The 12,500-nt window shown below is 42.5% G+C and overlaps 2 protein-coding genes across 2 annotated transcripts in view; both read left to right on the top strand.

Moving 5' to 3' along the window:
* adamts1 (ADAM metallopeptidase with thrombospondin type 1 motif, 1) overlaps positions 1-8,758 on the top strand; it is a 9,669-nt gene extending 911 nt beyond the window's left edge. Inside the window, exons 2-8 of the mRNA XM_067442293.1 lie at positions 2,206-2,546; positions 4,657-4,789; positions 4,874-5,331; positions 5,410-5,596; positions 5,681-5,859; positions 5,955-6,130; positions 6,458-8,758. Coding sequence (XP_067298394.1) covers positions 2,206-2,546; positions 4,657-4,789; positions 4,874-5,331; positions 5,410-5,596; positions 5,681-5,859; positions 5,955-6,130; positions 6,458-7,172 — 2,189 coding nt within the window. The 3' untranslated portion in view covers positions 7,173-8,758. The remainder of the gene's footprint in view (positions 1-2,205; positions 2,547-4,656; positions 4,790-4,873; positions 5,332-5,409; positions 5,597-5,680; positions 5,860-5,954; positions 6,131-6,457) is intronic.
* A 2,920-nt stretch (positions 8,759-11,678) lies between these two features.
* The window catches only part of cyyr1 (cysteine/tyrosine-rich 1), an 11,591-nt gene continuing 10,769 nt past the window's right edge, over positions 11,679-12,500 (top strand). The window contains exon 1 of the mRNA XM_067442877.1: positions 11,679-12,257. Within this exon, the coding sequence (XP_067298978.1) occupies positions 12,194-12,257 (64 nt within the window). The 5' untranslated portion in view covers positions 11,679-12,193. The remainder of the gene's footprint in view (positions 12,258-12,500) is intronic.

The raw sequence follows: 12,500 nt of genomic DNA, 5'->3' as shown, positions 1-12,500 counted from the left end.
TGGGTTTAAACAACCCAATGTCTGTGTTTTTACATTTTCAACCCAACTTGGGTTGTTTTTAACCCATCATTATTATTTTTTTAGAGTGTATTATTGAGAGACTGTGATAACTTTTCCGGTAATATTTCACGCACGCCTCCGGTAACCCGAATAAACTCGGTGACTCCGCGTCACTGGGTGCGCTCTGGCGCGCATGAGGAGCGAATTAAGCAGGTTTAGGAGCTCTGCCTTAACGCGTTACGCGCCAGATCGCGTAAAAAGTATAATTGCACACAAGGTTTCTAAAGCGCAGAAGAGCCATCTCCAAAAAGCGAGGCGAGGGTTAACTTGAAGAGGACAGAAATCTCTCCACATACGCAGGAGGAGGGAAGGGGACGTGGGGTTGGGGGGAGTGGGAGGTGGGAGAAAATGGGCTGGAGAGACGTGGAAGTTCTCCTCCTGGTACCGCATGTTGCGCAGATCAGCACCGGAGGACTTGTATTTCCGTCAGCGTCTCTCGTTAAAGTGCGCGAGTTTTGGAGACGTTATTAGCAGGGCGGAGCTGAAGCTTAGCCAAATAAAGAAGCGAACAAGCTCAGCATTTACCGGCCAATAGCCCCCCTCTTCAGTTATAAGACACCATTACATCTCACCTCAGCTTTGAGGCATTTAAAAATAAAGGTGTTTGGGATTGATGTGTCCATAAGGAAACATTTAACAGGAATGGAACCTTTCCACTGCACAGAAAGTACACTGTAAAAAATTATGTGTTCAATAAGATATAACAACATATGTTTATACATTGTTTTAACTCATCAAAATAAGTTAAGAAATGTTAAACTTTTTTTTATTACACTCTAAAAAAAATAAAAGTAAAAAACAACCCAATGTTGGGTCAAATATGGACTAACCCAGCAGTTGGGTTGTTTTAACCCAGCGATTGGGTTGTCTTAAGCATATATTTAACCCAACCGTGGGATTAAAAACAACCCAATCGCTGGGTTTAAACAACCTAATTGCTGAGTAAGTCCATATTTGACCCAACATTGGGTTAAAACAGCCCAGCATTTTTAGAGTGTAGTTATACCAGATTTAACTCGTAATTTAAGTTGACATAACTTAAACATCCAACTTAACAACTTAAACAGATGTACTGCAAAAGTTCAAAATTTGCCTCTTTTTTTTTTACAGTGTATATTTAATCGTGAAGAATTTAAATGTCATTCTATTCACTGAAAGTTTCCTTGAGGAGCCAAAATGGTTCTCCAATGGCAAAAACTCTTTTGGAATCTTTAGCAGTCCCAGGAAAACAGACCATAAGTATTGATGACATCATCTCGCACTCATAGGCGTATATAAATGCATGTCCAATGAAATGCACTCTGGAATTAGAATGCCCCTCCCCCTAATGTCACCTGACACCAACTAGCAATAGGACGTAGGTTAAATTGTGATTAAACAATGAAGGTTAAAGCCTGGTGGTGTAGTGGTGGATGTAGGCCAGTAAGAGCTGTGCATGTAAACCTCTCTTTAAGTCCCCATGGAGACCCCGGTTCGAATCCCGCTCGGAGCAGGTCGAGTAGGACCGCTTACGCTTTGGTAAGCGTAAAACATTTTATTTTTATTTAAACATTTTTATTATCACATTTTATTTAAATTCAAAATTACATGATCTCAGAAGCATTTCAAGCCAAACCCTTAAAAATAAAGGTGTCAGGAAGAACCAAAAATGGGGTTTCACAGTGATGCCATAGAAGAACCATTTTTGGTTCCCCAAAGTACCGTTTTGTGAAAGGAACCTTTTTTTTCAAACCGTTTTAAAGTCTAAAGTTTCTTTTTGCACTACAAAGAACATACCTTTTGTGCAATGAAAAGGTTCTTTGGATATTAAAGGTTCTTCATGGAACCAGACACCCTGCCAAAGAACCATTTAAGAACCTTTATCATCAACATGGGAAAAGTCACTTCATGCACTCTAAAAAATGCTGAGTTAACCCAAGTTGTGTTAAAATGGACAAACCCAGCAATTGGGTTGTTTTACGCAAACATTTATCCTAACTGCAGGGTTAAAACAACCCATTTTCTGGGTTTGTCCATTTTCAACCCAACTTGGGTTGTTTTTAACCCAGCATTTTTAGAGTGTGTTTTTAAAAAGATGAAATAGTGCCCTAAATACAGACTGAATAAGATTGTAAAAGTTTTAATCACTGTCTTTCTATCCTCCAGCACACCACCGATCCCGCCGCTTTGTGTCCACTCCTCGCTATTTGGAGATCATGATTGTGGCAGACAAGTCAATGGTAGAGTTTCACGGTGTCAGGCTTGAACCGTATCTCCTGACCATCATGGCGGTGGCGTCCCGTCTGTATCGACACCCAACCATTCACAACTCAATCACTCTGGCCGTTGTGAAGCTGCTTGTTGTGCATGAGGAAGAGCACGGCCCTCAGGTGTCCTCCAATGCGGCGCTTACCCTGAGGAACTTCTGCCAGTGGCAAAAACAACACAACCCCTCAAGTGACCGAGATCCGGAGCACTACGACACAGCGGTGCTGTTCACCAGACAGGTACATTTCACTTAAAGGGTTACTTAGTAAGCTTTGTATCAGTAGGCACCCGGGAAGATATTCGAATCATGCTTTTTAGCTATTCAGGCTAAAGACTACAGCCAGTAGAGGAGCTATAGGCTAAAGACTACAGCCAGTAGAGGAGCTATAGGCTAAAGACTACAGCCAGTAGAGGAGCTATTTAGACTAAAGACTACAGCCAGTAGAGGAGCTATTCAGGCTAAAGACTACAGCCAGTAGAGGAGCTATTTAGGCTAAAGACTACAGCCAGTAGAGGGAGCTATTTAGGCTAAAGGCTACAGCCAGTAGAGGAGCTATTTAGGCTAAAGACTACAGTCAGTAGAGGAGCTATTTAGACTAAAGACTACAGCCAGTAGAGGGAGCTATTTAGGCTAAAGACTACAGCCAGTAGAGGAGCTATTTAGGCTAAAGACTACAGCCAGTAGAGGAGCTATTTAGACTAAAGACTACAGCCAGTAGAGGAGCTATTTAGACTAAAGACTACAGTCAGTAGAGGAGCTATTTAGGCTAAAGACTACAGTCAGTAGAGGAGCTATTTAGACTAAAGACTACAGTCAGTAGAGGAGCTATTCAGGCTAAAGACTACAGCCAGTAGAGGAGCTATTCAGGCTAAAGACTACAGCCAGTAGAAGAGCTATTTAGGCTAAAGACTACAGCCGGTAGAAGAGCTATTTAGGCTAAAGACTAAAGCCTGTAGAGGAGCTATTCAGGCTTAAGACTATAGTCAGTAGAGGAGCTATTTAGACTAAAGACTACAGTCAGTAGAGGAGCTATTTAGGCTAAAGACTACAGCCGGTAGAGGACCTATTTAGGCTAAAGACTACAGCCAGTAGAGGAGCTATTTAGACTAAAGACTACAGCCAGTAGAGGAGCTATTTAGGCTAAAGACTACAGCCAGTAGAGGAGCTATTTAGGCTAAAGACTACAGTCAGTAGAGGAGCTATTTAGGCTAAAGACTACAGCCGGTAGAGGAGCTATTTAGGCTAAAGACTACAGCCAGTAGAGGAGCTATTCAGGCTAAAGACTACAGCCGGTAGAGGAGCTATTTAGGCTAAAGACTACAGCCGGTAGAGGAGCTATTTAGGCTAAAGACTACAGCCAATAGAGGAGCTATTTAGGCTAAAGACTACAGCCAGTAGAGGGAGCTATTTAGGCTAAAGGCTACAGCCAGTAGAGGAGCTATTTAGGCTAAAGACTACAGTCAGTAGAGGAGCTATTTAGGCTAAAGACTACAGCCGGTAGAGGAGCTATTTAGGCTAAAGACTACAGTCAGTAGAGGAGCTATTTAGGCTAAAGACTACAGCCGGTAGAGGAGCTATTTAGGCTAAAGACTACAGTCAGTAGAGGAGCTATTTAGGCTAAAGACTACAGCCGGTAGAGGAGCTATTTAGGCTAAAGACTACAGCCAGTAGAGGAGCTATTTAGGCTAAAGACTACAGCCAGTAGAGGAGCTATTTAGGCTAAAGACTACAGCCAGTAGAGGGAGCTATTTAGGCTAAAGGCTACAGCCGGTAGAGGAGCTATTTAGGCTAAAGACTACAGCCGGTAGAGGAGCTATTTAGGCTAAAGACTACAGCCGGTAGAGGAGCTATTTAGGCTAAAGACTACAGCCAGTAGAGGAGCTATTTAGGCTAAAGACTACAGTCAGTAGAGGAGCTATTTAGGCTAAAGACTACAGCCGGTAGAGGAGCTATTTAGGCTAAAGACTACAGTCAGTAGAGGAGCTATTTAGGCTAAAGACTACAGCCGGTAGAGGAGCTATTTAGGCTAAAGACTACAGCCAGTAGAGGAGCTATATAGACTAAAGACTACAGCCAGTAGAGGAGCTATTTAGACTAAAGACTACAGCCAGTAGCGAAGCAATGCATTCTGGGAGTTGTTGTCTTTCATTCCCATGAGACAAAAATAAATTTTCTTTGCTTGTCTAGAAGGCACCAAAATTAAAAATAATTTTACATTTCTACTACATTAATGACCCAGTTTAAATACAAAGCCTAAGGCTGAATCACTGAAGTAACCCTTTAATATACCACACCTGGTTTCATCTGAGTAATTTATATAGCATGGCTCATGTTTGTCTATTCTGTAGGATCTCTGTGGAGCTCATTCTTGTGACACTCTGGGGATGGCGGATGTGGGAACCGTGTGCGATCCGGATCGGAGTTGCTCCATCGTTGAAGATGACGGCCTGCAGGCAGCCTTCACCGTTGCACATGAGCTTGGTAAGTGCATTCCCATGTTTCTATATAAAACTAAGCAACCATGCAGGTGTAGAACAAGTCAATGATTGTGCTTCTCCCCTGTAGGTCATGTGTTCAACATGCCCCATGATGATGCCAAACAATGTGCAAGTGTTAACGGCGACCAATGGAGCGCCCACATGATGGCCTCAACCTTGTCAAATCTGGATCAGCTCCATCCCTGGTCTCCTTGCAGTGCCCTGATGGTCACATCTTTTCTGGACAATGGCCATGGTCAGTGTTTACTGGACAAGCCCCAGAAGCCTCAGCAGATGCCCCAGGCTCTGCCAGGTTCAGTTTACGATGCCAACAGACAATGCCGTCTCACATTTGGAGAAGAGTCCCAGCACTGTCCTGACCTGAGCACCACTTGTGCTGCACTTTGGTGCACCGTCACAGCTTCAAATGGATTGACGGTCTGCCAAACCAAGAATTTTCCATGGGCTGATGGGACGTCTTGCGGATCTGACAGCTACTGTATGGCAGGACTGTGTTTGAGCAAGGCAGAGGCTGCCAGATATCAGGTGAGCACCATTTGGTGCACCATTTGTTGAAGTGTTGTGATTCTGATTTGTTCCTTACAATGTCTTGTTGCCTTTAAGACTCCAGTCAATGGCGGATGGGGAACCTGGGGACCTTGGGGAGATTGCTCACGTACCTGTGGAGGAGGTGTGCAATACTCTTTTAGGGACTGTGACCGTCCCCGACCCAAAAATGGAGGCAAATACTGTGAGGGCAAGAGAATTCAGTACCGTTCATGCAACATCGAGGCCTGCCCTGATAGCAATGGTATGGGATGCTCTTGTCACTGTTAATGCAACCAATGAATCTAGATGCAAGCTGCTTTATACTCAACCGTGTTTATTTACGCAGGTTTGACCTTCCGTGAGGAGCAGTGTTTGGCCCACAATGACCTCTCCTCTCAAGTGTCATTTGGCTCAAGTGATGGTGTCGAGTGGGTGCCGAAATATGCTGGAGTCTCTCCCAAAGACCGCTGCAAGTTAGTGTGCCGAGCAAAGGGAACTGGGTACTTCTTCATTCTGAAGCCAAAGGTGAGTCTCTATAAGCCTGACCCACCGAGAGTTGTAAAATGTTCTGGTGGAGGCAAGAGCCGTGTGTAATCTGAGGTTCCCTACAATCCCTTCAGGTGGCAGATGGAACACCATGCACCCCAGATTCGACTTCAGTCTGTGTCCAAGGCCAGTGTGTGAAAGCCGGTTGCGATCGGGTCATTGGTTCCAACAAACGTTTTGACAAATGCGGCATTTGTGGAGGAGATGGATCTACTTGCAAGAAAGTCTCTGGATCAATGGATCGTTCTAAGTAAGCCCATAACCTGTTACCTAGTTTTCCAACATACACTCTTAGTTCTGTCACTGGGGCGGTACCCAAGGTACAAAAGTGAAATGGTACATCTTTGTACCTTACTAAATGGTACATATTAGTACCTTTAAAGGTACAAATCAGTTATTTAAGAGTACGAATTAGTATCTTACAGGAACATAGTAGTACCTTAAAGGTATATTTTAGTACCTTTTCGGTTTTGTACCTTAGGGTACCGCCCCAGTAACAGCAATGTACCTTTTTTTCTGACAGTGTACCTCATTAGATTTCTGTTTATACTGACCTTTGTTTGTTTTTGCACTTTAGGCCGGGCTACCAAGATATAGTGACGATTCCAGCTGGTGCCACGCATTTAGATGTTAAGCAGCGCTCTCCTGAGGGCCGCCGCCACGACAATAGCTATCTTGCAGTTCGTCGGCAAGATGGCACGTACCTACTGAATGGGGACTATAAGCTGATGACTTTAGAGACTGATATATCTCTGAAAGGTGCACTTCTGAGATACAGCGGTTCTTCTGCCCAACTAGAGCGCCTCCGAAGCTTCGCTCCCTTACCTGAGGCTATTACTATCCAGGTGTTGTCAGTCGGTGAATCCCCGCGGCCTCGTGTCAAGTACAGCTACTTTGCTCCACGTCCCAATGGGTCAAACCGGCCGTCCATTAACGCCATTAGGGAAGTAGAAGATGCCGAATGGGTTCTACGTGAGTGGGGACTCTGTTCGCAGACCTGTGGTGGTGGTATCCAAAAGCGAGATGTCCTTTGTCTTGATGCCTATGGTCGTCTGTCAAACGATTGTCCTGAAGAGCTGCGCCCTGCCTCGTCACAACCCTGTGCCTTGCAGGCTTGCCCATCTTGGCTGCTCGGGGAATGGTCCAATTGTTCCAAAGCATGTGGCAGAGGCTTTCGCAAGCGTCAACTGCGTTGCATCGGACACGACGGTCGCACTTTGCCTAACGAGAGCTGCAATGCAAAAAATCGGCCACGACCTCTCCTGGATTTGTGCAACATGACTCCCTGTTGAAACAACCTTGCAAGTGGGTGCCGAAAAAAACACAGGTCTTTGGATTCAAAGGGTCCTCTTATGACAGAGACTGCAACCAAAATTCTTTCAGTGTTTCAAATCCCACCCATCCAACACTGGGTGCACAGCTGGCACGCAGTGTAACTGTCTCGACAGCTGTGGTGGAGGATGCGAATATGAACGTGCTGCTTTGGATGCTGGTGTCATGCATGGTAGATTTTAAGTGTGTATGATGGATGAGAGCATGAAACAGCTATGCATTTGTACCGTCTGTCTGAGCTGGACTAGACAGACAGGGGTAATTTGTCACAAATAGGAGCTATTGTCTTTTTCCCAGGGTCAAGAGCAGGACGGTGTTTTATATAAAACGCCCTCTAGTGGTTCTCCATCTAAAGCCCCTTTCACACTGCGATTCCGGCAAATACACGGATAACGCGACCCTGCATTTGTTCCCGGGCCGCTAGATTTGGTCCATTCACACTACCAGTGAAATACCGTAATATGAGCGCTTTCACACACAACCCATAACGGTCCCGGGTCGAGTTGACACGTGACATCCTGATGTGACGTATAACGGCGAGCGATCTCCGCTTCAGCGCGGATAGTAAGGAGCTCCGTGGTCTCGACTTGTGTCCAGTTTGCGCTCATTTCTGCTTGTTTAATTTTAGTTTCTTTTGTATACGAACACTCTCTGCGTTTAAAACACAGACGAGCTCTTCTGGCTCTGCAGGGTTGTATTATTGAAAAAACAAGCTCTAGGAGTCGCACGATAACTATGCACACGTTGCGGCATTAGTTTCGGCTTTTGTTCACACAGCGCTCGTCCCGGGTCGAACCCCGCAAAGTTACTAGGTCCCCGACCCGGGTTCAGTTCGTAATCAATTCCGGGACGTGGTTGCTTTCACACAGAAGGCGACCCGGCAATGTTCCGGGAATACCGCGGGTCCGACGTGCAGTGTGAAAGGAGCTTTAATGTTGCACACTCTGGCTCAAAGCACATATTTAAACAAATGCCTTTTTCTTGCCAAAATCAATGCCGTATCTCACCTCAGCTAGGCACACATGCTGCTAATCAAACACCACAACAGGTATTATGCATTTCCTCATAACTAAGTATGCACATTAGCTTCACGTTTAGCTATATTTTCAGACATTTTGCAAAGCCATACCCGATCAAGAGGGATCATATTTTTTTAAGGGGGAGGGTGACCAAAGAGCATAGGTTCCATACCTGAGGAGAGAGTGTGTTTGTGCGTGTTTTTTAATGTGTGTGTGGGTTAGTTCTGTATGATTGTGTGGAGATATGGTGAGGGACTTCTCTCCTACTACTACTTCATAAGTAATCCTCTCCTGCCTTCTGAGAAGGTATCTTTGTAATGTCTTTTTGTACAGAATATCCAAACGTTATTTATTTTTGTACAGCCCATTTAATATAATCTTGTTGCTTTTTTATAATTATTATATTTCTATTTGTTGTTGTTGTTATTGAATAACTGAAGGATGTAGATTATATTAGAGTATTTATATGATATCTATGATCTTAGGTTTATGAATAAAGTATCACATTGATTTGTGGACAAAAATGATTTGGTTTGGCTTATTTTGGGTGTGGCTGGATCTAAATCCTGGTCTGAAGACCCCTAGAGGTGGATGAAGGTAATGCAGGGGATTACACCGCTACACTATGGACTGACAAATTAACCCCTTAACTGTGACCGTCCCGTATACAGGACGCCTACGTTTACTTCACAATATTTCACTTAAATCCTAATGTAATCATGACAAACTATATATTGTCGGAAAGGTCTAACACTCCTGAAGAGATATGTGTCCATTGTTTTATGATACAAATTACATGATGACAGTAAAATAGTCATTTATGACCTAGAGTGCCCCTCAAAATAAAATAAAAAATCTGCATCATAACAGCAGTTGTAACCTTTAACTACTTTGTAATGAAATTATTTTCTTATCTTGACAAAACACATCATTTCTTGACAAAACAAATATCATTTGAAAGATCTGAGTCTAAATGTTCTATATTTGGTGACTGTTATGATGGAAGTGATATTAGGACAGGAAAATACATCAAATAAACAATCAATGGAAATTGAATGACGCCCGGTGGCTATTTTTGGTATAGCGCCTTACACAAAATCTCATGGGGACTCAAATTTTTGTGATATCATCTTCAAATTTGGAACACAATTTGGTTAGACATATGGCTTTGATTTCATAGTAATTTTAGAGTAAAACATTTTTTGTAAAATATTTATTTTATATAAAATAAAAAATATTTAGTACTGTCATTTTCAATAAATTTAAACTTCCATAACTTTTCTATAATTTTATATTTTGAAATGCGTTTATTTCAGCAATAATATGCTGATTGTCATCTTTAAATCAAGACCAAACTTATTAGCATTTTCATGACTATTCCCAAAAAGGGGGGTGACAGTTAATTCGACTTTTATCTTTAAATTTCAGTCGCTTCTATGCACATATTTTGAACAACATGTTGCTCAATAAATCCATAAAAGTTATAAAATAATAAAATATAGATAATTGCAATGTAAAGTAAAACATCTCAGCAGGAGATGTAAGTTATAAGGTATAACAATATAATTAACATCTGCTTTGTCCAGACATTGCAACTTAACTTGAATAAAGCCTGAACACAAATGTATGCACATTGCTTGACAAACAAATCACATAATTATATTTAAATACATGCATACATCAAAATTAAGTCAAAAGAGACCAGATCTAGTCATGACTATAATTAATGCGAAGCTGCAGAGTTTTATAAACAAGACAATTAAAGTCCACAGGGCCAAATTAAATCAGTTAAATGAATTCAGTGCTATTTATTAGCACTCTCAACAGCTGTTCAGAGAAAGACGGCACGACTGGCACATGCACAGGTAATAATGGTCATAACAAGGAAGTCTTCAGTTATATAACAAGCTTTAATAATTAAATAGGACTCTGTGGGGTTTAGTCATTATGTGACAAGGGTGGTTCAAGTGGAAGTGCATTCAACCCCAGCCGGTCCTTCTGCTGAATAATACATACAAACAGATGCTCAGAAAAATAATAAGTGACTTTGCACACTATTATTGCAATGCCTCTTCTGAAAATCTGCCTGTCTGAAACACAGGGTGAAACAAGAAAGACGTAAATGTAAATATGTACTATGCAAGACGTAAATATTTGCTTTATTACAAGTAACATATGTTGGGAACGTTCTCAGAACTCAGCGAGTACTCTGGCGATGCACGTAAAAGATTAAGTTAATAATGTTCTCAAAACGTTAGCACAAAAGCATTATCTATACTTTTTTTTCTGAAGCATTTTAGCTGGATGTTCGTCTCACATTTTTTAAATGTTATTATTCTGAGTGACCAATCACGCTTCTCTGTCTGACAATCCCATGGACGAGTCTGGGTTTGGCGGTTGCCAGGAGAACGGGACTGGCCTGACTGCATTGTGTCAAGTGTGAAGTTTGGTGGAGGGGGGATTATAGTGTGGGGTTGTTTTTCAGGGCTTGGCGACTTTAGTTCCAGTGAAAGGAACTCTTAACGCTTCACCAGGACATTTTGGACAATTTTATGCTCCTAACTTTGTGGGATCAGTTTGTGGACGGCCCCTTCCTGTCCCAGCATGACTGCGCTCCAGTGCACAAAGCGTCGGTCCATAAAGACATGGATGAGGAGTTTGGTGTGGAGGAACTGGACTGGCCTGCACAGAGTCCTGAGCTCAACCCGATAGAACAGCTTTGGGATGAATTAGAGCGGAGACTGAGAGCCAGGCCTTCTCGTCCAACATCAGTGCCTGACCTCACAAATGAGCTTCTAGAAGAATGGGCAAAAATCCCCATAAACACACTCCTAAACCTTGAGGAAAGCCTTCCCAGAAGAGCTGGAGCTGTTAGAGAGGGTGGGCCGACTCCAGATTAAACCCTACGGATTAACAATGGGACGGCATTAAAGTTCATGCGCATATAAAGGCAGGCGTCCCAAAACTTTTGGAAATATCTTGGATAAGCAAACATTCCTGTTATCTGCATGGGGTAACTCATGGCTCTATTTTAGGGCCGTTACTCTTTCCCCTTTACATGGTTTAATAAATATGGCATGTCATATCATAGTTATGCTGATGATATGCAATTGTATCTTCCTTTTAAAGCATCAAGTAATGCGGCTGAAAATTATTTGCTGGATATTATTAAAGAGAATAAACGTTGGAGGAACTAAATTTTCTAATGTTAAATGACAAAAAGACTGAAATTGATTGATTGATTGAGTACAGATATTAGGGTAAGATGTACATTTCTGATGTATGTTTATGGTACGTTAGTGCATCCTGATATGAGAAAAAAATATGTATTTTTTTTTTGTTTTTTTTGTTTTTTGTATATATTAATTTACATTATGAAGAATTGGGGCTGTAAATCCTATCTGAAGCTCGTGCACGCGGTTGTTTACTCTTCGTGATCAGGTCAGGGATGTTGCACACACGAGGATTCGTGAAAACATGATAGAAGAGAGAGACCTAAATATAGACTTCAGGGACACTCCAGCGAGAAGATGATGCCGCAATTTGCAGCTATTGAAAAAGGGCCAACGTGCTCCCGGAGTGATCGTGCGGCTGTTGAGTTGTTCCTGAGGTTACCGGTCACGGTAATGCTCGTGATGATGATGATGATGATGAGTCGTGACCGTGGATGCGCGCGGCCGGACGGGCTCCAGGGGGAGGGGAAGAAACGGAGGGAAGAAAAAAACAGCGCAAGGAAGAAGTGAAAGACAAAGAGGAAGGAGTCAAAGGAGAAGTTTTTGAGAGACGCGTGGAACACGTGGGGCGTTATGGATAAAAGAGTTTCTTTAGGAGTCTGAAACTGACAGCCAGACGAACACAGGCGTTTAAAAAAGCGGGATTTAACATATGGACGAATGAACTGGCAACTAAAATGTGAGAGTTCGCTAAAGCGCGTTTGATTTCCGTAAATCTCCGGGGGAATTATGGAAAATCCGAAGAGCTGGAGGAAGCTCGTGAGGGACTCGCTGCTGCTCTGCCTGTTCGCCGGTAACGCATTTTCAGATTTCAGAAGTTATAGAGCTAGGACGTATTTCAAGTCGGTTGTATTATTTAGCCTAAATAAACGTCTGGCGACTTAGAAACTAATACAAGTGACATAGTAAAGTTAAAGTCTTTATTGTAACATTTATAGAACATTGTCTGGTCTTTAAAGTTCATGTGTTTTTTTTTGTTTTGTTTTTTAGTTGGGCGTCTGTTGCCCTTTTTTTTTTAAAAATCTTACAGTTGTTT

This window comes from Pseudorasbora parva, chromosome 4 (assembly GCF_024679245.1).
Source record: "Pseudorasbora parva isolate DD20220531a chromosome 4, ASM2467924v1, whole genome shotgun sequence".
Lineage (NCBI taxonomy): Eukaryota > Metazoa > Chordata > Actinopteri > Cypriniformes > Gobionidae > Pseudorasbora > Pseudorasbora parva.
Note: the sequence above shows the minus strand (reverse complement) of the source record. Positions and strands in the feature narration are given on the sequence as shown.